The sequence below is a fragment of the Physeter macrocephalus genome, chromosome 18 (genome assembly GCF_002837175.3).
Source record: "Physeter macrocephalus isolate SW-GA chromosome 18, ASM283717v5, whole genome shotgun sequence".
Classification (NCBI taxonomy): Eukaryota; Metazoa; Chordata; class Mammalia; order Artiodactyla; family Physeteridae; genus Physeter; species Physeter macrocephalus.
The window spans coordinates 86,937,295-86,958,281 of record NC_041231.1 but is presented as its reverse complement, the minus strand read 5'-3'; the positions used below and the strand labels follow the sequence as shown (position 1 = coordinate 86,958,281).

The 20,987-nt window shown below is 40.7% G+C and overlaps 1 protein-coding gene across 4 annotated transcripts; it reads left to right on the top strand.

The window, feature by feature from the left end:
• Positions 1-102: 102 nt before the first annotated feature.
• Positions 103-19,141, top strand: ZNF184 (zinc finger protein 184). Of its 4 annotated transcripts, XM_055079582.1 has the most exons (7): positions 103-197; positions 455-569; positions 815-959; positions 8,652-8,719; positions 12,156-12,282; positions 12,642-12,737; positions 16,192-19,141. In XM_055079582.1, the coding sequence occupies exons 3-7, from the start codon at positions 953-955 to the stop codon at positions 18,150-18,152; spliced, it is 2,259 nt and encodes a 752-aa protein (XP_054935557.1). In that variant the 5' UTR covers positions 103-197; positions 455-569; positions 815-952; the 3' UTR covers positions 18,153-19,141. The 4 variants fall into 4 exon arrangements, with proteins under 4 accessions (XP_054935557.1, XP_007105884.1, XP_028335201.1 ...); XM_007105822.4 differs by having other exon boundaries at positions 105-569; XM_028479400.2 differs by having other exon boundaries at positions 121-519.
• The last annotated feature ends 1,846 nt before the right edge of the window (positions 19,142-20,987 follow it).

Below are 20,987 nucleotides of genomic sequence, written 5' to 3'. Positions count from 1 at the left end.
GAAATGGAGTTTAGCGTCGTGGAGCACTCTGGGAATCGTAGTCCTATGTGTCCGCGGGGCGCGGTTTAATGATAGCGAGCGGGTGGGGGGTGGGTGTTCTCGTCTCCCTCCACCGGAAGTGGCCGTTGAAGCCGGCTGTAGGCGTGAAAAGAGCTTGGCGAGGGGCAAAGTCCAGCTGCTTCGGCTCCCTTCACTAGGTTTGGTGATTGTCCCAGAGCTTCTGGACCCGGGATCAGAGTGCGAAAATCGCCCTAGCGGGAGGGAAGCCCAAGTATCACTATGGCAACCGCCAGCCCCTCTGGCCGCGTGACGTCACCCTTCTCTCTCTCCGCTTGAAGCGGCCTCTGCGAGAGGGAGCTGGGGAGTCCTCGAAGGGGGCTCCCCTCTCCTCCTTTAGTGTGGGACTCTTCCGCCCCGATCCCTGGGAGGGCTTTGTTCTTTTGTTCCGGCCTAGGAGGAAGGACGCGAGCCGAGCCCCGCCCTGTTTGCCCACCTTCCAGTTTTTCCGCTCCGCAACAGGTGTGTCTTCTTGAGCCCGCGGGGGTGTGAACCCACAAGTGTGCACCGAGGTAACCGTCCGAGTAGGTGGGCGCCTCTGCCCAGATTCTAGGGTAAGCGCCAGGGGTTTTTTGGAATCTGGGGCCGAACCTGAGTACTCGATCTCCATTCTGTTTTTGTTCAGCGGGAGTGCCACATGCCTCTTTACTGCTCTCTCCGGGCACTTCTCTTTTCCAAGGACCTCTTGGCCACTGTGCAAAACTCTTGAGGTGTGATTTTGTGACGGTTGCCGCTGACCCCATCTTGTGTCTTTTAGGGCAGCCAGCTTCACTGTGTGTAAGGGCACAGACTCGTGCCGGACATCTGGGCTCCAGAGAGAGGACCCCACTGGAGGGACGCTGCTTGGGAAACCCTGGTGTCCAGATTCCAAGAGGAACGGGAATGAGCACCTGAGATGGAAGGTAGTGGGGACGACTTGGGGGAGAGTGGGATAATGGGGGCAAAAGAACAGTCATGACATGAAGATTAAATACTTGACAGAGCTGGAAGAAGTGGAAGGAGGGAACTTTATATATATGAGGATCGAGAATAGAAACAATTACATAATAGGGAGAGATTCTTATTTACATTATAGGGAGAGACTTGGAGGAAGAGTTAATTCTGCTTGGCTTTGGGATTGGGGAATGAAAAGGAGTAATGATTCAGAATGTCTGTGATCCTCACATGATTTCTATTTATTAAAAATTAGAATGATAATCTTACAGTCAGAAAAAATTTTGGTAATCATCTCTTCAATGCAAGAATCAGTTCTGAAATATCCCTGGCAGATGACCATCTGTTAAGCCTATGCCTGAACAATTATGGCATTAAGCTCCATTTTGGGTGCAGGTTATTCCCTTGTTGGTGTTTTCTTTTTTTAGTTCCTTATATGAAGCAGAAGTGCCTTTCCCTGTAACTTCTGTGTTGATTTTAGTTCTTAGTCCCCAAAAGCAAGAGACTGCTCTCTCTTTAACATTGCTGCCTTTCAGATATGTGAATTCAGCTGTTACAACTCCTACTCACAAATTCTTTTTCTTCTCAAAGCAAAATAGCCTCAGTTCCTTTGATGGGTCTCCATGCGATATATCTAGACCTCTTCTCTAAAAACTCTACTGCATGACAGCATGCTTCTTAAAATGCATTGCCTAAAATTAAACAGTCATTTAGATGTACTTTGAAAAATACCTTAAAGTGTGACATACTATTTCTTTTGATTTAGATATTTCTGCTGTTTAGTATCAGATTGTATTTGCTTTTTAAAAAATCAGCGATATTATGCTGTTAGTCCTAGATCTTTTTTACATAAACCGCCGTGAACTAGATTTATGTCATCCTTGTATCATAGACTTGTTTTTTATCCTTAATGTCAGGACTTCACATTTATTATGATTGTTCAAAATTTTTGGCCAAGTGTTCCAGCTTGTCAGAATAATTAATAATTAATATTAACTTGGTTATTGAGTGTTTTAACTGTCCTTTCCAACTTTATGTCACTAGCATATTTAATGAATATTAAATTATTAAATAATGAATATTCCTTCTCTTTCTTCCTACATGTCATTCAACAGGTCAGGGTAAGGACAGAGCCCTGTGATATGTCACTGTAGACTTCTTTCTGCATTGTCATTGTCATTGTCTTTACATTCTATAGGTATGGCTATGCAGTCAGGTTTGGTTTAACCTAGCTGCTATCATACAGTCCTTTTTCTCACATTTGTTTAATATCATTAGAAATCTTAACATTATTTATATTATTTATTTAGGTTTGAGCTATACCTTATATTTGTCCTCAGCTCTTTTTTTCTAAAGGTACAAAGAATCTCTGTTTTATTTCTCACAACTGCATGTGTATCTACAATTATCTCAAAACAAAAAGTTTAATGAAAAGATCAACTGTGTTTCATTCTATCACCAATGAACAATTGGAAATTGTAATAAAAATAATAATTCCATTTATGATAGCATCCAAAATATGAAACAATATAAACCAACAAAAATATGCAAGATCTCTACACTGTAAGCTACAAAATATTGCTGAGAAAAGTTTTTTCCAGCTTTATTGAGATATAATCGACCCTGACGTGTAAGCTTAAGTTGTCCAGTGTTATGATTTGACCCACCTATATATTGCAAAATGATTACCACAGTAAGGTTAGTTAACCACATTGGTCACCACACATATTTGGTGCGGTGTGCGTGTGATGAGAATGTTTAAGATTTATTCTGTGCATGTGATGAGAATGTTTAAGATTTATTCTCTTAGCAACTTGCAAGTGTATAATACCATATTGTTAACAATAATTGCCATGCTGTACATTAGATCTCCAGAACTTATTTGTAACTTAAAATTTGTACCCTTTATCCAAAATCTCCCCATTTCCCCTGCGCTCCAGCCCCTGAAAACCCTCATTCTACTCTTTGTTTCTGTGTTCGGACTCTTTAGATTCCACATATGAGATCATGCAGTATTTGTCTTCCTCTTTCTTATTTCACTTAGCATAATGCCTTCAGAGTCCATCCATGTTATCCCAAATGACAGGATTTCCTTCCGTTTTATGGCTGAATAATATTGCATTATATATGTGTATGTGTGTGTACATTCCCACTGTTTGTGGGAATATAAATTGGTTTACCCACTATAAAAAACAATATGGAGATTCCTTAAGAAATTGAAACTAGAACTCCCATATGATTCAGCAATCCCACTTCTGGGTATGTATCCAAAGGAAATGAAATCACCATCTCAGATATCTGCACCCCCATGTTCATTGCAGCATTATTTACAAGAGCCAAGACATGAAAACAACTTAAGTGTCCATCAGTGGATGAACGGATAAAGAAAATGTGGTATATATTTATATTTCCATAGTGGCTATACCAATTTACGTTCCCACCAACAGTGGACAAAGGTTCCTTTTTCTCCACATGCTCACCAACACTTATCTCTTGTCTTTTTGATAATATTCATTCTAACAGGTCTGAGGTGATATCTCATTGTGGTTTTGATTTGCATTTCCCTGATGATTAGTGATATCAAGGACCTTTTCATATACACTGGCCATTTGTATGTCTGCCTTGGAAAAATATCTATTCAGGTTCTCTGCCCATTTTTAAACTGTATTATTTGTTTTTATGCCATTGAGTTGTATGAGTTCCTTATACACTTTGGATATTAACCTCTTATCAGATATATGATTTGCAAATATTTTCTCCCATTCCATAGTTTATCTTTTCATTCTGTTGATGCTTTCTTTAGCTGTGCAGAAGGTTTTTCGTTTGATGTAGTCCCACTTGTTGCTTTTTCCTTTTGTTGCTTGAGTTTTTTGGTGTCATATTGAAAAGATCATTGCCAAGACCTATGTCAAGTAGCTTTTTCCTCCTGTTTTCTAGGAGTTTTACAGTTTTAGGTCTTGTTTAAATCTTTAATACATTTCAAGTTAATTTTCATGATTGGTGTAAGATAGGGATTCTGTTTCCTTCTTTTGTATGTGATTATCCAGTTTTCCCACCACCATTTGTTGAAGAGACTGTCCTTTCCCCATTAAGTATTTTTGGTCCTTTGTCAAATATTAGTTGATCATATATAGGAGACTTTATTTCTGGGCTCTCAATTCTGTTCCATTGATATCTGTGTCTATTTTATGACAGTACCATATTGTTTTGATTGCTGTGGCCTCTCCCGCTGCGGAGGACAGGCTCCGGACGCGCAGGCTCAGCGGCCATGGCCCACGGGCCCAGCCGCTCCGCGGCATGTGGGATCCTCCCAGACCGGGGCGCGAACCCGGCTCCCCTGCATCGGCAGGCGGACGCGCAACCGCTGCGCCACCAGGGAAGCCCTGCTGTAGCTTTATAATATAGTTTGATGCCTCCAGCTTTGTTTTTCTTTCTCAGGATTGCTTTGGCTTTTAGGGGTCTTTATTGATTCCATACAAATTTTAGAATTTTTTTTCTATTTCTGTGAAAAATGCCATTGGAATTTTGATAGGGATTACATTTAATCTATAGATGACTTTGAGTAGTATGGACAGTTTAACAATAGAAATTCTTCTCATCCATGAACACAGGATGTCTTTCCATTTATTTGTGCCTTCTTCAAATTCTTTCATCAATGACTTATAGTTTTCATTCCACAGATCTTTCATCTCCTTCGTGAAATTTATTTCTAAGTTTTTTATTGTTTTTGATGCTGTTCTAAATGGGATTATTTTCTTTATTTCTTTTGCAGATATTTCCTTTTTAGTGTATAGAAACACCACTGATGAAATCACCTCCTCCTGTCTTTACTGATTGGCTTTGGGAGAGAAATACCCTCCATCAGCAATTCTGTTAGGGATTCTGAGGCTTTCTCAGATCTTCTATGCATACATCTGCTCCATGCTTTTTGTTCCCTCTTGAGGAGGATTCTTAAGATTGTATGCCTTCTCTTAATCCTGCAAAGCCAGGCTGGGTGCTAACAGCTTCACCTTTGCTTTTCCTTGGTGGTGCTGAATGCTCAGGTGCTTTTGGTTGCTTTCTCCAAATCATGCAGAGTCAGGCTGGCTTTCTGTGTGTGTTCATAGCTATCTATAAAAGCTCCTCTTGCCACCATTAGGGTGTGCACAGAGAGCTGGCCATAGGTTGTGGGGAGGGTGTATAGGAGAGGTGCATGGAGCATTGCAGTTGGGAAGATCCACAAGTGAAGCATCCGCAGTGGCTCTTTGGCAGGCTTCCTGATGGAGTCTGTGAAGTGGTTAGTAGGATCCATGTTCCTTTGATATGCCCTCCAAGTGCCCCGACTGCTGTTCTCTCAGCTGCTCTCTTCCCCTCATTCTCTTAGGACACCTCAGTATTCTGGATGAGGTGAGAAAGAAGTGGGTATCTTTGGTGGTGTCCCATACTGCTGGGGAAGCTGGACACTCACACGCTTTCACTTTTTCCTGTGAGAGAAATCACAGGCCAAGAAGGCCTTCTTGGTGCTGAGCTATACCTCCTTGGGCGTGATGCCGGTAAAATAAAACTGTTCCTCTTACCCTCTTCAATGCATCCATCTTGGATTTGTTGTTGTTGTTGTTCCAGTGGTGTGCTGGAACTTCTGTGCTAGACTCCTGGACTTCCACAAAGACACTCTCATCCATGGATGATTGTCTAAATCAGTGTTCTTTGTGGGGAAAATGGTAGAAAATTCTTATTCCACCATGTTGATGACATCACTTCTCCCCTTCTCAGCTCTTTGCCCCTTATATCTTTCATAAATATTCTTTTTTTTTTTTCTTTTTCTTTGTGGTACGTGGGCCTCTCATTGTTGTGGCCTCTCCCGTTGAGGAGCACAGGCTCTGGACGCACAGGCTCAGTGGCCATGGCTCACGGGCCCAGCCGCTCCGCGGCATGTGGGATCTTCCCGGACCGGGACACGAACCAATGTCCCCTGCATCGGCAGGAGGATTCTCAACCACTGCGCCACCAGGGAAGCCCCATAAATATTCTTTTTAATTCTAACTTCCTCAGAATTAAATCAGCCCAAATGGTTTCATTTTAAGGCTTTGCCTTTTTTTTCTTTTTGGGATTTTTCACAATTGTATAGTTAGGATTAACTTTCATGAGCCTCTGTCCCTTATAGTCATGGTAATATTTGTAACACTTACTGAGCATTAACTATTGCCAGGCACTTAGTTGGTTTCTATAGCTGTTACTGTTGTTGGTTTTGTTGGTTTCTGTTACTTGGAATCAAAATCATCTTACCTAAGACATTTCTCTTTATTCTGGTTTCCTAAAGTCTTGGGTACATATCTGCCTATGTACAACATTTCCTCAACTTTCCTCCAACTAACATCTTCATTTTCTTCTCAAGATTTCTTTTACAAGACAGTTTTCCATTACTGGTCAAATTAAGTCTGGAATAATAGTTCCTTTTATTGCTTCCTCTACTTTCTGAGAATCGGACTTTCCCATCAACCATTACTCTGAATAGACTTCCCCAAGAGCAAAGTTTGTTTCTGTTTTGTTTGTTGATGTATAAGTTACTACATTAAGTGCACAGATCTTAAGCATACCAGTTGATTAATTTTTATATATTATATACCAGTGTAACCACTACCCACACTAAGATATGGAATGTTTCTAATGCCCTAGAGGTCTCTCTTGTGTGCCTGCCCAGTCAGTAACCCTACAGAGGTAACCACTATTCTAAGTTTTTGTACTTAATATACAGGCATACCTCAGAGATATTGTGGGTTCAGTTCCAACCACTGCAGTAAATCAGATATTGAAATAAACTGAATCTCATGAATTTCTTGGTTTCCCAGCACATATAAAAGTTATGTTTACACTATACTGTAGTCTATTAATTGTGCAATAGCACTATGTGTAAAAAAAAATGTATATACCTTAATCTAAAACTATGTTATTGCTAAAAAACGCTAAACATCTTCTGAGCCTTCAGCAATTTATAATAGTAGCATCAAAAATTACTGATCATAGATCACCATAACAAATACAGTAATAATAAAAAGTTTGAAATATTGCGAGAATTACCGAAATGTGACACAGAGACATGAAGTGAGCAAATGCTGTTGGAAAAATGGTGCTGATAGCCTTGCTCGACATAGGGTTGCCACAAGTCTTCAATTTGTAAAAAAAAAAACATGGTATCTGTGAAGTGCAAATAAAGTGAAGCACAATAAAACGAGGCATGCCTGTAAATGTACTCGTATGGTATGCATTACTTTAAAAAAAATTATTTATTATTTTTGGCTCGTTGGGTCTTCATTGCTGCGCATAGGCTTTCTTTAGTTGTGGCGAGTGGAGGCTACTCTTCGTTGAGGTGCACGGGCTTCTCATTGCGGTGGCTTCTCTTGTTGCGGCACACGGGCGTCAGTAGTTGTGGCGTGTGGGCTATAGAACACAGGCTCAGTAGTTGTAGCCCACGGGCTTAGTTGCTCAGCGGCATGTGGGATCTTCCAGGACCAGAGCTCGAACCCGTCTCCCCTGCATTGGCAGGCAGATTCTTAACCACTGTGCCACCAGGGAAGTCCCAGTATGCATTCTTTTGTGTTTGGCTTATTTTGCTCAATATTGTTTATGAGATACATCCGTGTTGTTAGGTAAAGCAAGAGCTCATTCTTTTACACTGTGGAATAATATTCTATTGTATGAATATATCACACTTTATCCATTCTGCTGAAAGACATTTGGATTGTTTCTAATCTGGGCATATTATAAATAAACCTGCTGTGAACAGTCTTGTAGAAGTCTTTTGGTGGACATAACCCCTCATTTCTCTGGATATATGCACAGGAGTGGGATTGCTGAGTCATGGGGCAGGTGTATGTATAGCTTTGGTATATACTGCCAAACAGTTTTTCTAAATGATTGGTAAATGTTTACCTCCACAGCAATGTACAAAAGTTCTAATCTCTGTATTCTTGCCAGTAGTTAGTATTGACCGTGTGTATTTAAGTTTAGACACTCTGGTAGGTAGGTAATATAGATAAGTATATGTCGTTGTGATATGTAATTTGTACTAACAGCAACGTTTCAAAGGGCATGGGAAGACTTTTGGAAAGTAATCTGATTATTAATTCTTATTGTATATGTAGCAGAGAAGGCAGCAGAAATATTTTGCCTCACTTAATGAGGAATGTAGATTGAGTTGTATGATCCATGTGACTGTAAGTATCTAGGGGCAAAATTGTGAATCTTATGGTTTTTTTTGCGGTACGCGGGCCTCTCACTGTTGTGTCCTCTCCCGTTGTGGAGCACAGGCTCCGGACGCGCAAGGCTCAGCGACCATGGCCCACGGGCCCAGCCGCTCCGTGCCATGTGGGATCCTCCTGGACCGGGGCACGAACCCGTGTCCCCCGCATCGGCAGGCGGACCCTCAACCACTGCGCCACCAGGGAAGCCCAAAGTTGTGAATCTTAAAGTAATGCTTTAATTCCTAAGCCTACCCATGAGAGTACAAGGGTCCTAGTCAGCAGTTACGTTGCTTCCTTTTTTGGATTTTGAGAAGGAAATGGCTTCTCAGATAGCAGAAATAGTTCCTGCTGTTTTCATATAGAAAAATAAGTGGATTTTGTGGATTGATGGGAACAGCTAACTTGGACAGGATTCACTGTGGTTTCTTTTTCCTCTCATAGATCTGTCTTCTCCGGAGTCTGCCCTTCTCCAAGGCGGACGTACTTCACTCCCATCAGCTAGTTTTCAAGTAAGTTGGGATTTCCTCAAATGTCATTTCAGTCGTTAGAGTGGGATTGTGTATTCTTTTGCTGTGGGTTATGTTTAGCTGAAAACCAATGTTGGCAATTCATTCTGGGCTCCCATCTGCCAACCACTTTTTTCTTAGCTCTGTCTCTCCAGCTTAACTAATGTATTCACCACTTAACTTCTTGCTTACGTCTTGCCATGTGCCAGTGATGAGAGAGCAGAAGAAGTACAAAACTTGATACTTTACCTGAATAGACCAAAGGGCGGCTAAATATTGAAAAGATGAAATGAGTACCATGGAAAACAGAGACTCAACAAAAATGTATGTGGTCTGGAGGGGTTAGGAGAGTTTCTGCAGTTCTTGCTTCTTTCCTCTGTAGCTTCCTTCCCTGCAGTACTCTGTGTGAACTCTAGTCACCTTGACTTCCCCAAACTCTCAGCATTACCTCTTCAGTTCAAGGAGTCTGCTGGGTAGCTCCTGGGTTCCCCTTCCCTGCACCCCTGCCTGGACACTCTCAAGGCAGTAAGCTGGAGCAGTTGTAGGGCTCATTTCATTTGTTTACTGATTCTTGGGGATCACTGTTCTTTGTATCTGAGATTCAGTGCCTTGGAAACTGTTGTTTCATATGTTTTGTCTGGAATTTGCTGGTTATTTTAATGCAGGAGGATAAATCCAGTCCATGTTAATCCCATCTTGGCCACAGCTTGATCCTTTTGAGGTTTGGTTTTGAACTGTAAGCTTTGTTAAGACTGACCTAGTGTAGCCTTATTCTAGGACTGTGTTTCATGGGGTCTGTGACTACACTTTAGTTCAGTGATTTGCTAGGATGACCCACCCAACCCAGCAGCATAACTCAGGGATAGAGATCATTACAACAAAGGATACAAAACACATCAGAAGGAAAAAAGATATTTATAAGAATCCAAAAAAATCAGGTGCAGGCTTCCAAGTCCTCCTTCTGTGATGATCACACAGATGTACTTTCTCTAGAGCTGTTGTCCACAGAGACAGAGAAATGTCTCTACCCAGGGAAGTCTTCTTGAGTCTCACAGTCCAGAGTTCTTAAAGGGAGCTGATCACATTAACGTGTACTTGCTGTTGACCAGCCATGGTGCAGACCTCAAACTAGGCACCACATGTGCCTCGTAAATCTTCATGTATACTTTAAACAATGCTGACAGTCTGGTACATCCTGTCCCAGTGTTCCAGGCACACAATAACATCGTCAGTCGGTGACTATATAAACATTAGTTTTCAGAGCTTGTTTAAGGTTCAGAAACATGGATCCAAGTATCCCTGGAGATTAGCAAGGATTGAGCAAGCCGGACTTGCTGCTTTAAATCTTTCCTCACAGGCTAAACTTGCGCTGCTCCTAAAGTGCGCTGGAACTGTTTGTGGGAACTGATTGTGCGTATGTCTTCTTAACTCTGGGTTCAGTTATGTCACATTGGTAACTTGATATGGCCTGTGGAGATAGTATTTACACCAAAGTTTTGGAGCTCCTCCTCTGTGTATCTCCCTTCTCTCTAGTATCTATCCTGCAAATTCCCTGCCTCTGTAGTCCTGAGCTGCCACCTTTGTATCCTTAGTTCAGTGAGACCACCGTGTCTTGCTCAGTTTCTGCCTCCAGGCAGGAGACTGACGTGTCTGTGGGGCTCATGTGATTGTCTGCCTTCTCTCAGGGATCACAGTTCTGTTCTGTCTGCTGTTCAAAATACGAAAGCACTTGTTTCAGTTATATTGTTGAGTTTTACAGTTGTTTACACTGGGAGAGCTAGTCCAGTAGCTCTGTCGTGGTTAGCAGTAGAAGTCCCAATAATTTATTTATCTATTTTGAAACAAAATTAACTCACTTGCCCAGTTTCAAATACATAATAAATAAAGAAAAAGTAGGAAGTTCCCCTGCATTGCCTCAGAGTCCCACTAAACAGTCGCACTGATAATATTCGGTAGTGTATTCTTTTAGCTTTTTCTCTGTACATTTACATACAAACTTTCCTATTCATAAAAATAAAAATGGGATAATACCATGTATGCTATTTTTAATATGATATATATTTCCTAATCAGTACATATAGAGACACTTTATTTTTAAAATGTCTACATAAGCTGCTTTAGTATGGATGTACCATGAATTCTTTAACCACTATCCTATTAATAGACATTTAAGTTTGCTGTTTTTTCCCCTCACAATGTTGCAAGGAAATTTTTACATATGTCTTTGCACCCTGAGGTGTTTCTAAAGAATAAATTCCTACAAGCTATAAATCTGGATTGAATGATATATGCATTTAAAGTTTTGATAGATCCTGGCAGAGTGCCCCCTGATAGATTGCATTAGGGCCCTGTTCCCACCGTAATACACATGAGCACTTTAAGCAGTGTTCGCTAATCTGGTATCTCATTGTTTTATTATGTTTTTCTTGGAGTGGAACATCTTTTCATGGTTTGTTAACAATGGTTTGGGTGAATTGCCTGTTTGGGTTGTCGGCCTTTTTTGGTTATTGTTGTAGGTTGTTCATCTTTCATCTTTTTGGCTAATTAGTTGTAGCAACTCAGAATATTGCATTTTAGTTATGGTTTTCTACAGAAGTTTTACATTTTTATGAGGTTTTATCTGTCAGTCTCTCTGTCTTATAATTTTTGCCTTCCACATATCAAGCTTATAAAACTATTTTTCTTTCTTTTATTCTATTTTATTTTTGCTTTTTCTTTAAAATTCAGTCTCTAATCCAGCAGATATTTTTGTGTATGCTGTGAAGTAGGGAACTCACCTTAATTTTTTTTCTCAAATAGACAGTCATTTGTTATGGCACCATTTAGTGAATAATCCAGCTTTTTAAAACTAATTTGAAAGTTGCTTAATCCCATTTAGTTCTTATAAACATGGCTATATTTTGGGTTTCTCTGTTTTTCATTGAGTTTTATTCCATACTAGGCCACTCTGTTCTAATTTATCTTTATCTTTCGATATATTTTGTTATGTTACTTAGTATATTTTGAAATGTGGTAGGGTAAGTCTCCTCCTCAAATTCTTTCAAAAACATTTTTGGCTGTTCTTGCACTTATAGGTAGTAAAACATATTATTGATGTTAGTAGGTATACTCTTACTACTTGATATATCTTGGAACACAGAGATCATGATGATGATGATTATGAAGATCAATAACAACAACAACAGTGGCCAACATTGACTGAGCGCTTGTTATATGCTAGACCTTAAATTAAGCATTTAATATTGAACATTGCTTATTTAATTCTTCCAATAATCTTATGAGTCAGGTTTTGTTTTTATATTCATTTTACAAAGGAGGAAATACCAAAATCATTTTTCAGATAGCCCAGAGCTTGCCTTACTTCTGTCAGTATTGCTAACTTTACCCCTTTCCGAGCTAAATCCTTTATGGCTAAGCAGAAATATGTTTGGTATTTCAGGAATCAGTGACCTTCAAGGATGTGATAGTGGACTTTACCCAGGAAGAATGGAAACAGCTGGATCCTGTACAGAGAGATTTATTCAGGGATGTGACATTGGAAAATTATACACATCTGGTCTCTATAGGTAAGGATGACTTCTCTGCGTTAATATCTGGGGGTGTGGAGGAGGAGGGTGCTCTTGTGTTTAGGTGAGTTTTGCCATTAAGGAACCAAAGATTCCTAAACTTTGAAAGGTTTTGAAAAGGTTTCTACTCTCTAGCAAGTAGAAGGACAAACTAATAATTTTTCTGAACCCAGATCAGTTCCCAAGTTATACCACGTCTGGGAATGTATAACATGGAAGCTATATGTGCTTTATATGCTTTACTCCATCTGATTTGTCCATATATCCTTTCCTCTAAAGACAAAGTGATGAGACTGAACTCTGATACAGCACTTTTCTCTCAGTGCAGACAGGTAACTTTTTTTTACCCCTATGAGCAGGACTCCAAGTTTCCAAACCTGATGTGATTTCCCAGTTAGAGCAAGGGACAGAGCCATGGATTGTGGAGCCCAGCATTCCAGTAGGTGCCCTTGGAGGTAAGTAATGGATACCCGGCAGATGAGTGTTATTGACACTAACCACCAGCCTGATGAGAGGATTTTACGTCTGAAATGTAGATGTACTTCTCTTTAAAGTGTCTCCTGTGGAGAATGGGAAGGCATCTGGACTCTCTTATGCTTTGTCAAAACACTAAATGTCTCAACATGTATTCTATTTTTGTACTCCTTTCAAAGGAGTTATTATCCTTCTTGCTTTTGTCTAAAGGCAACTTCTTGACATGGAATCTGGATTCCTCCTTTCCCAGCCTCCTTTGGGGCCCTGGTCTCATAATTATTACCCCACTTTTCACCCTTACAGTTTTCTTTTTGGATCTGTAGCCTCCACCCCCAGTACCTTCAAACAGAAATAGGTAACCTAAATTCCAAATACTTTTACTCAACACTGTTAATCTTTCTGGCCACCATCCAGTCTGCCTTCTTGCTTTCCCAACCAAACTGTGCAAAAGTGAGTTCCATACCTGTAGCCATCATTTCTTCATCACCTGTTCCTGTCAATCTCATTGTGTAGCTTCTGATCCTATCACTTTATTGGACTGCCCTTGAAATTTTGAATAACTTACTTGTAAACCATCAATTCCCAAACTGCACAGAGAGACTTCTTCAAAGATCTGACCCTGAAAAAATGTACAAACTTAGTCACTCTAGGTAAGGAATATATGTCCAGATTTAATGAGGTAGGAGTAGGGGGTCCTTTTTGTGAGGAGAAACAATGCATGCCATGTTCAAATTTGGCAAGTACTGGATTAGCTAAAATTTAGCAGGTTTCTTACTGGAGGACCACTCAGAATTTGTTTTTTTTAATTTGTAGTTGGGAATTATGAATTTCCAACAGAGTGCATAGAATGTAACATTTCTCTCCCCCGTCCTCCTAACCGTGATTCCGTTTTTTTTTATACTGCACCTTTAAAATCTTTCTTTTAAAAGATGGTTTCATGGGACTTCCCTTGCAGTCCAGTGGTTAAAACTCCTCCCTTCCAGTGCAGGGGGCGTGGATTCGATCCCTGGTCAGGGAACTAAGATCCCACATGCTGTGTGGTGCGGCCAAAAAAAAAAAAGATGGTCTCATGGAACACAATTTAGAAAACTAATTTTTTAAAAATATGAACTTTATTAACTTGTGCTTACAGTTTGTTAACTTTTGGAAAGTTACACTGAGGTGGCCACTGGCCCTGGGCCTTGTCTGCGTCATTTTCTTATCCTCTTCTCTAGGCTGTCTTGGTGACTTGGCCCCTGCAGAATTGTGATTGCATTCTGATATATATTCTGTCTTACTGGTCTACGTTGTTCTTTCGCAACCTGGATGTCAGCACCTTCTGTTATCTCTCCATGCACAGGGGTGTCGGAATATTGTGGTCAGTGCCCTTCGACTTTGCATATAGTAAAGTGAGAATTGCTTCCTGCAGTAGGAATGGTGCTGTTCAGTCTGGCCTTCTGGAATTTTCTCCAATCCTTCATTCATTACCCCACCTCTGATATTCTGGTAACTCTTTTGGTTAGTGCGTTGACAATATGACAGTGTGTATGATATTGGTCACAGTCTGTTGCATGTTTATTGCTTTGAACTGGAACTCCAACTTGAGCTAGAGATCAGTCACTCCCACACTCTTTTTGCCTTTAACAGCATCCGACTCCATGGTCCCCATATCCTTTTCCCTGTGAAGTACTTCCCAGGAGCTATTTTTTATGGCTATCTGCTGTACAAGTATATCCTTAGAGTCATTTTTGTTGATGAAAACATATCCATTTCTTATACTGATTGGCTGTTCCCCAAAACTTGTGTTACATTAATTGTCTTGTCCCTGCTGGAGAAGCACTGCTGTTGTGAGGCTGCCTGCACTTCTGCATGCTGATGCATGCTGTACCATTTCCCATGGTACCAGGTATGGAGGGGATGGTAGGCAGCTCTAGGTCCCTGCCTTGCTTCTTACGTTTGCAGTGATAATGGTGGTGGCAATGACTGGGCTGGCAGCACAGGAGATTCATTGTTCTCTGGGGGTCTGCTGTACCTTCCCATTACCAGTGGAACCAAAGAAATGCTGTTTTATTTTATTTTATTTTTAATTAATTAATTTATTTATTAAGTTGGCTGCGTTGGGTCTCCACTGCTGCACACGGGCTTTCTCTAGTTGCGTCGAGCGGGGGCTACTCTTTGTTGTGGTGCACAGGCTTCTCATTGTGGTGGCTTCTCTTGTTGTGGAGCACAGGCTCTAGGCACACGGGTTCAGTAGTTGTGGCTCATGGGCTCTAGAGCACAGGCTCAGTAGTTGTGGCACGTGGGCTCAGTAGTTGTGGTGCATGGGCTTAGTTGCTTCACAGCATGTGGGATCTTCCCAGACCAGGGCTAGAACCCGTGTCCCCTGCATTGGCAGGCGGATTCTTAACCACTGCGCCACCAGGGAAGTCCAAGAAATGCTGTTTTAAACACAGCCTTTTTTTTCTTTACTGAATCTGCCAGCATTGACTACCCTGTCATCTTTCTTACCTTGGCACAAGACAAACTATCCCAGAGTAGAAAGTAGAGTAGTGTAACTCTATGTCCTGATTATGTACTTTTCTGGTTCTTTGTTTCTTTTTTTTTTTTTAACATCTTTGGTTCTGTGTTTCTTATATTCTTTTGTTTGCTTGCTGAAAAACTGCTTTCTTTCATTAGTATATTTTATTCATCCCATTACCCTAAACACCCTTAAGGATCTTCCCCCATTGCTGCTTTTTTTTCCACATACATTCTTATGGCTTTAGCTATTCTTTTCCTTCTTTTGAGCTGATATTTTCTGTCCTATATTTGAACATTTTAGTTATCCTGCTACTTTTGGCATCTTCCACCCCCACAAACACCATTATAGTCTAGTCCTCCATTTCTCTTCCTAATTCTCAAAATGCCTACTGTTGAACTCAGTATCTTCCTCTACCTAAATTACTTCCTCTACTATTTACAACTTTCTCATTTCTAGCAGTGATATGACTATTTTGTCAGTTTTCTAGGCTAAAAACCATGGAGCCATAGTCATGTCTTGTGTTTATCCTGTCTTGAAATCATGGTTCTTAGACTTTTTGTTGCTGTTCACTGGCAAGGAATCCCAGTTCAGACTGCCTCCTTTAGATTCAGTGCATCTCTGTCTCCTCTTATCTATCTCTGTGGTCACTTTCTAAATTTACTATCAACTTAAATGGAGTTCCCTTACTGGTTCTTAGAGATTATCTATGAAGTTGAATTAGACATTCTCTTGCTACTCTCATATTTTATTTCTCATTCTCCTTAGCTCTTTCCAAATTTCTCCCCAGATAATAGGGCTGTGTTTGAAAATCCTCAGAATTTGCTGAGGGCTTTATTTTTAGTTTCATTAGGTCATTCCCACAATAACACTTTTGTTGTTGTGTTTGTTTTTGTTCCCTCAATTCAGAGAATACTGACATTTTCTTTTTCTTTCAGACTGGGAGACAAGACCAGAAAATAGCATATCAGTCTCAGAGCTGGACATTTCTGAAGAAGAGCAATCTCCAGAGGCAATAGTAGAAAAGCACAAAAGGGATGATCCTTGGGGTTCAAATGTCTTAGAAACTTGGGAATCTGAAGGCAGTCCAGAGAGGCAACAGGCAAATGAACAGGCCCTGCCAAGGGAAATAAAAATAACTGACAAGACAATACCTACTTTGAAGAGAGACCATGTAAATAATGACTTTGAAAAAAGTGTCAATGTGAATTCAGACCTTTTAACACAAAAAGAAGTATCTCCAGAAGAGACCTCTACTAAAACAAGCGTCAAACCGAATTTAAAGCCGGTTAAAAAAGAGAAATCTTGTAAGTGCAATGAATGTGGGAAGGCTTTTAGTTATTGTTCAGCTCTTATTCGCCATCAGAGAACACATACTGGAGAGAAACCCTACAAATGTAATGAATGTGAAAAAGCTTTTAGCCGGAGTGAAAACCTTATAAACCATCAAAGAATTCATACTGGAGATAAACCATATAAATGTGATCAGTGTGGAAAAGGCTTCATTGAGGGTCCTTCTCTTACTCAACATCAAAGAATTCACACTGGAGAAAAACCCTATAAGTGTGATGAATGTGGGAAAGCCTTTAGTCAGAGGACCCATCTTGTTCAGCATCAGAGAATTCACACTGGTGAGAAACCATATACTTGTAATGAGTGTGGAAAAGCCTTTAGCCAGAGAGGCCACTTTATGGAACATCAGAAAATTCATACAGGAGAAAAACCTTTTAAATGTGACGAATGTGATAAAACCTTTACCAGGAGCACACACCTTACTCAACATCAAAAAATTCATACTGGAGAGAAAACCTATAAATGTAATGAATGTGGGAAGGCTTTCAATGGACCCTCAACATTTATACGTCATCATATGATTCATACTGGTGAAAAACCATATGAATGCAATGAATGTGGGAAAGCCTTCAGTCAGCACTCAAACCTCACTCAACATCAGAAAACACATACTGGGGAGAAACCTTATGACTGTGCTGAATGTGGGAAATCCTTTAGTTACTGGTCATCCCTTGCTCAACATCTAAAAATTCATACTGGAGAAAAACCTTACAAATGCAATGAATGTGGAAAGGCCTTCAGTTATTGCTCATCCCTTACTCAGCATCGGAGAATTCACACCAGAGAAAAGCCCTTTGAATGCAATGAGTGTGGAAAGGCTTTCAGTTATCTCTCAAACCTTAATCAACATCAGAAGACTCATACCCAAGAGAAAGCTTATGAATGTAAGGAATGTGGGAAAGCCTTTATTCGGAGTTCATCTCTTGCTAAACATGAAAGAATTCATACTGGTGAGAAACCCTATCAGTGTCACGAATGTGGGAAAACCTTCAGTTATGGCTCATCCCTTATTCAGCATAGGAAAATACATACTGGAGAAAGACCTTACAAGTGTAATGAATGTGGGCGAGCCTTCAACCAGAACATACACCTTACGCAACATAAGAGAATTCACACAGGAGCAAAGCCTTATGAGTGTGCCAAGTGTGGCAAAGCCTTTCGACATTGTTCATCTCTGGCTCAACATCAAAAAACTCACACAGAAGAAAAGCCCTACCAGTGTAATAAGTGTGAAAAGGCCTTTAGCCAGAGCTCCCATCTAGCTCAGCATCAACGAATTCACACTGGAGAGAAACCCTATAAATGCAATGAATGTGACAAATCCTTTAGCCGGAGCACTCATCTGACTGAACATCAGAATACTCATACTGGAGAGAAACCTTACAACTGTAATGAATGCAGGAAGACTTTCAGCCAGAGCACTTACCTCATTCAGCATCAGAGAATTCATTCAGGAGAGAAGCCCTTTGGATGTAATGATTGTGGAAAAGCCTTCAGATATCGTTCTGCTCTCAACAAACATCAGAGACTGCACCCTGGCATATGACTCTTCTAGGAACATCGTAAACATAGGGGATGCATTTGCTCTAGTTTGTCCTTTTAAGTACAGAAGAATCAGGGTTGGTTGAGAAACTGCCGAAAATATTTTTACTTTTCACTGTCATGCTGTGGAATGGAAAGTACATTGGGCTGAAGTAAGCCAGTTACGTTGTTAAGCAACTTTGTGACATTGGCAAATTCAGCCATTTTAAGCTTCAGTTTCCTCTGTGAAATGAGGGATTTGGAGTAGGTCATTTCAAAGGTCGTTTGGAGTTTTATATTCGGTTTTGTATATTCACAATATATTCTTGAATAGGACTGTACATCAACATTTTGCTATGTTGCATCTAGAATGTATGTATTTATGCATGTTTTGCCAATAGAAAGCATTTATGTTTCAGTAACTAGACTGGAGATCTATCATGCTCCTGTTCTAACACATTTAAGTTCTTTAAGTGACCGGTTCCTAATAAAAAGAATTGTAAAGTGCCCTCAAATTAATAATTCAGTAATATATAATGGCTTAAGTCAGTACAAGTATTAAGCCTTCCTATTATTTTCTCTCCTAGTATGTTTTAACATTCTAGAATTTTATCACAACTACATAGATCCTCTACTACAGCTTAAACCTGTGTTATTTAACCCCAGTTACATAGTGGAATCACTTCAGGAACTTTATAAAATTCTGTTGCCAAGACCCCACCCCCAGTGATTGATTGGCCTAGGGAGTGGGATCCTGGCTTCAGTGTCTTTTTTTAAACTCCTAATGTGTACCCTGGAAAGAACAACTGGATTAAATTTCAGTACTCACTTCCTTAGTAGCTTCTTGTGACTCCTCCTAGAAGCTCACAGATTAGCTCTTCAGTACACATAATGTACTGAAGGGGATGTACACATAATGTAATTTTGACTGTTACCTTGTTTTGTAAATTGGTTTCTCATGAACTTTGAGAGGTAAGGTCAAATTTGTTTCCTTACCAAAGTACAGAAATTAAACGGCTGTATAAAATAATGGTCATTTTACTTGCTTTTCCTTGGCCACCTGATATCACAAGCAGATGACAGTGTGAGTGACACTTCTGAAGATGGGCAGCCCACAGCCTGCATGGCCATTTGTGGCAACCCTGGTCAAGGTAACATTTGAGCCAGAAATAAATATGGGTCTAGCCATAAAGAGATGGGCCCTTATATTTTCTCTAGATACAGTCTAATTATCAGGTCTTCTCTTTTAAGAGTAACTGACAATTTCCTAGCCTGGCCTTGAGAATAGGAGCTCTGAGTACAGGAGGTAGCACAGAAGTTTATCATTATTTATATAAAAGGAGTTCAAGACCCTTCCCACAAAGGAGGTTTGGGGGAGTGGGTGCTGAAGCTTTCTTCAAGTGAAAAAAAAATGCAGTCATTTTTGCTAATATAAATGCCAGTGACCTGCATCAGAATTTTGTCACCTCCTTAAAGAAGATGCCAGACAGTGAAGAACAGAGTTCAGGAGATAAAGTAGCCATTTAAATCTCAGGACTTTTTTCTGTCGTAGTTTTGAAACATCTATGAAGAAATGTCATCTTGGTATTTCTTAATTTCTCAAGGCTTCCATTATGTAGGAATTTTATTTATCCCATAGCAGAGAGGTGGACACTAGCAGAGAGGATTGGATTGCAGGTTATAGGATATGCTTTGGTTGGAATCTGAGCCACTCCCACAGTATAAGGAAATGAAGTTTCTATATCCAGGTGAAGGGTCCTCCTGTTTCAAAGGAGATCCCAAAATAGAGAACACCAGAGTCTGCCTGGAATGGACAAAAAGACTTGTCCTTTTGCCACTATGATTCCTATATGAGGGAACAGAATTTATTTGGGAATTTGTCATTAACCATGGAAGATCCTACTTTGTTCCATTAATTTGATCTATTCATAGATACCATCAGATCAAATGCAGAGCACCGAGAATGTGTGATCACTATCTGGAGGTTGCTTGTTAGTTCCGAGTTCCTTACCAGGACCTCCTGTTTTAAGATAACTCATGCAAGTGGTTACTATAGGGCCTGGCCAACACGGGTGGTTTCGGTCAGTGGTTCCCCTAACAATATGACGAGAAAAGTCAAAGAAGTTTACCTCTCTCTGGATTTGTTTACATCTCAAGAAGATGGTGTGGAGAGGGGAGGGAAAGGGGGACTGATATGAATGACCTCACAGTGTGATGGAACCTGTATTCCAGACCCTGTCTTGGACACACCTCTGCCTCAGATGGGCTCAGATGGGTGCCTGGGCCATGGATGAACTCACCCTTGCACAGGGGCATTCATCTCGATCTTGGACTAGTGAGAAAGCATGAAGGCTCAAGGTCCAGGTCCAAAAAACGTATCATTACTGAGGCCTCTGAGCAATGTAGTTCTGAGCAGATTACTTTGGGGCCAGGAGAAATCTGGAACCACAGTTCTGGGAGGCTAATGGCCCAGCATTGCCCAAGAAGACCAGGAAACAAGGAGTGGGTCTATTGGTGAAGGACAGTATTTTCAGGGGCCACTTTTTATTTGGTCCATATTTTTCTTCACTCCACCTATAGGCAGAGTCCCAGGCAGAAACTAAGGGCCATACTCCAGCAGTTTAATTGGAAGAAAATTTAGCCAAGAGAGGGAACCAGCAAAGGACAGTGGAACACTAGCGTTTACCAATTGCAGGAAAACATTACCACCCCTGAGCCTGAAAGAGCAAGGGCAAAAGAAGAATGTAGGGCTTCCCTGGTGGCGCAGTGGTTGAGAGTCTGCCTGCCGAGGCAGGGGACACGGGTTCGTGTCCCGGTCTGGGAGGATCCCACATCCCACATGCCGCGGAGTGGCTAGGCC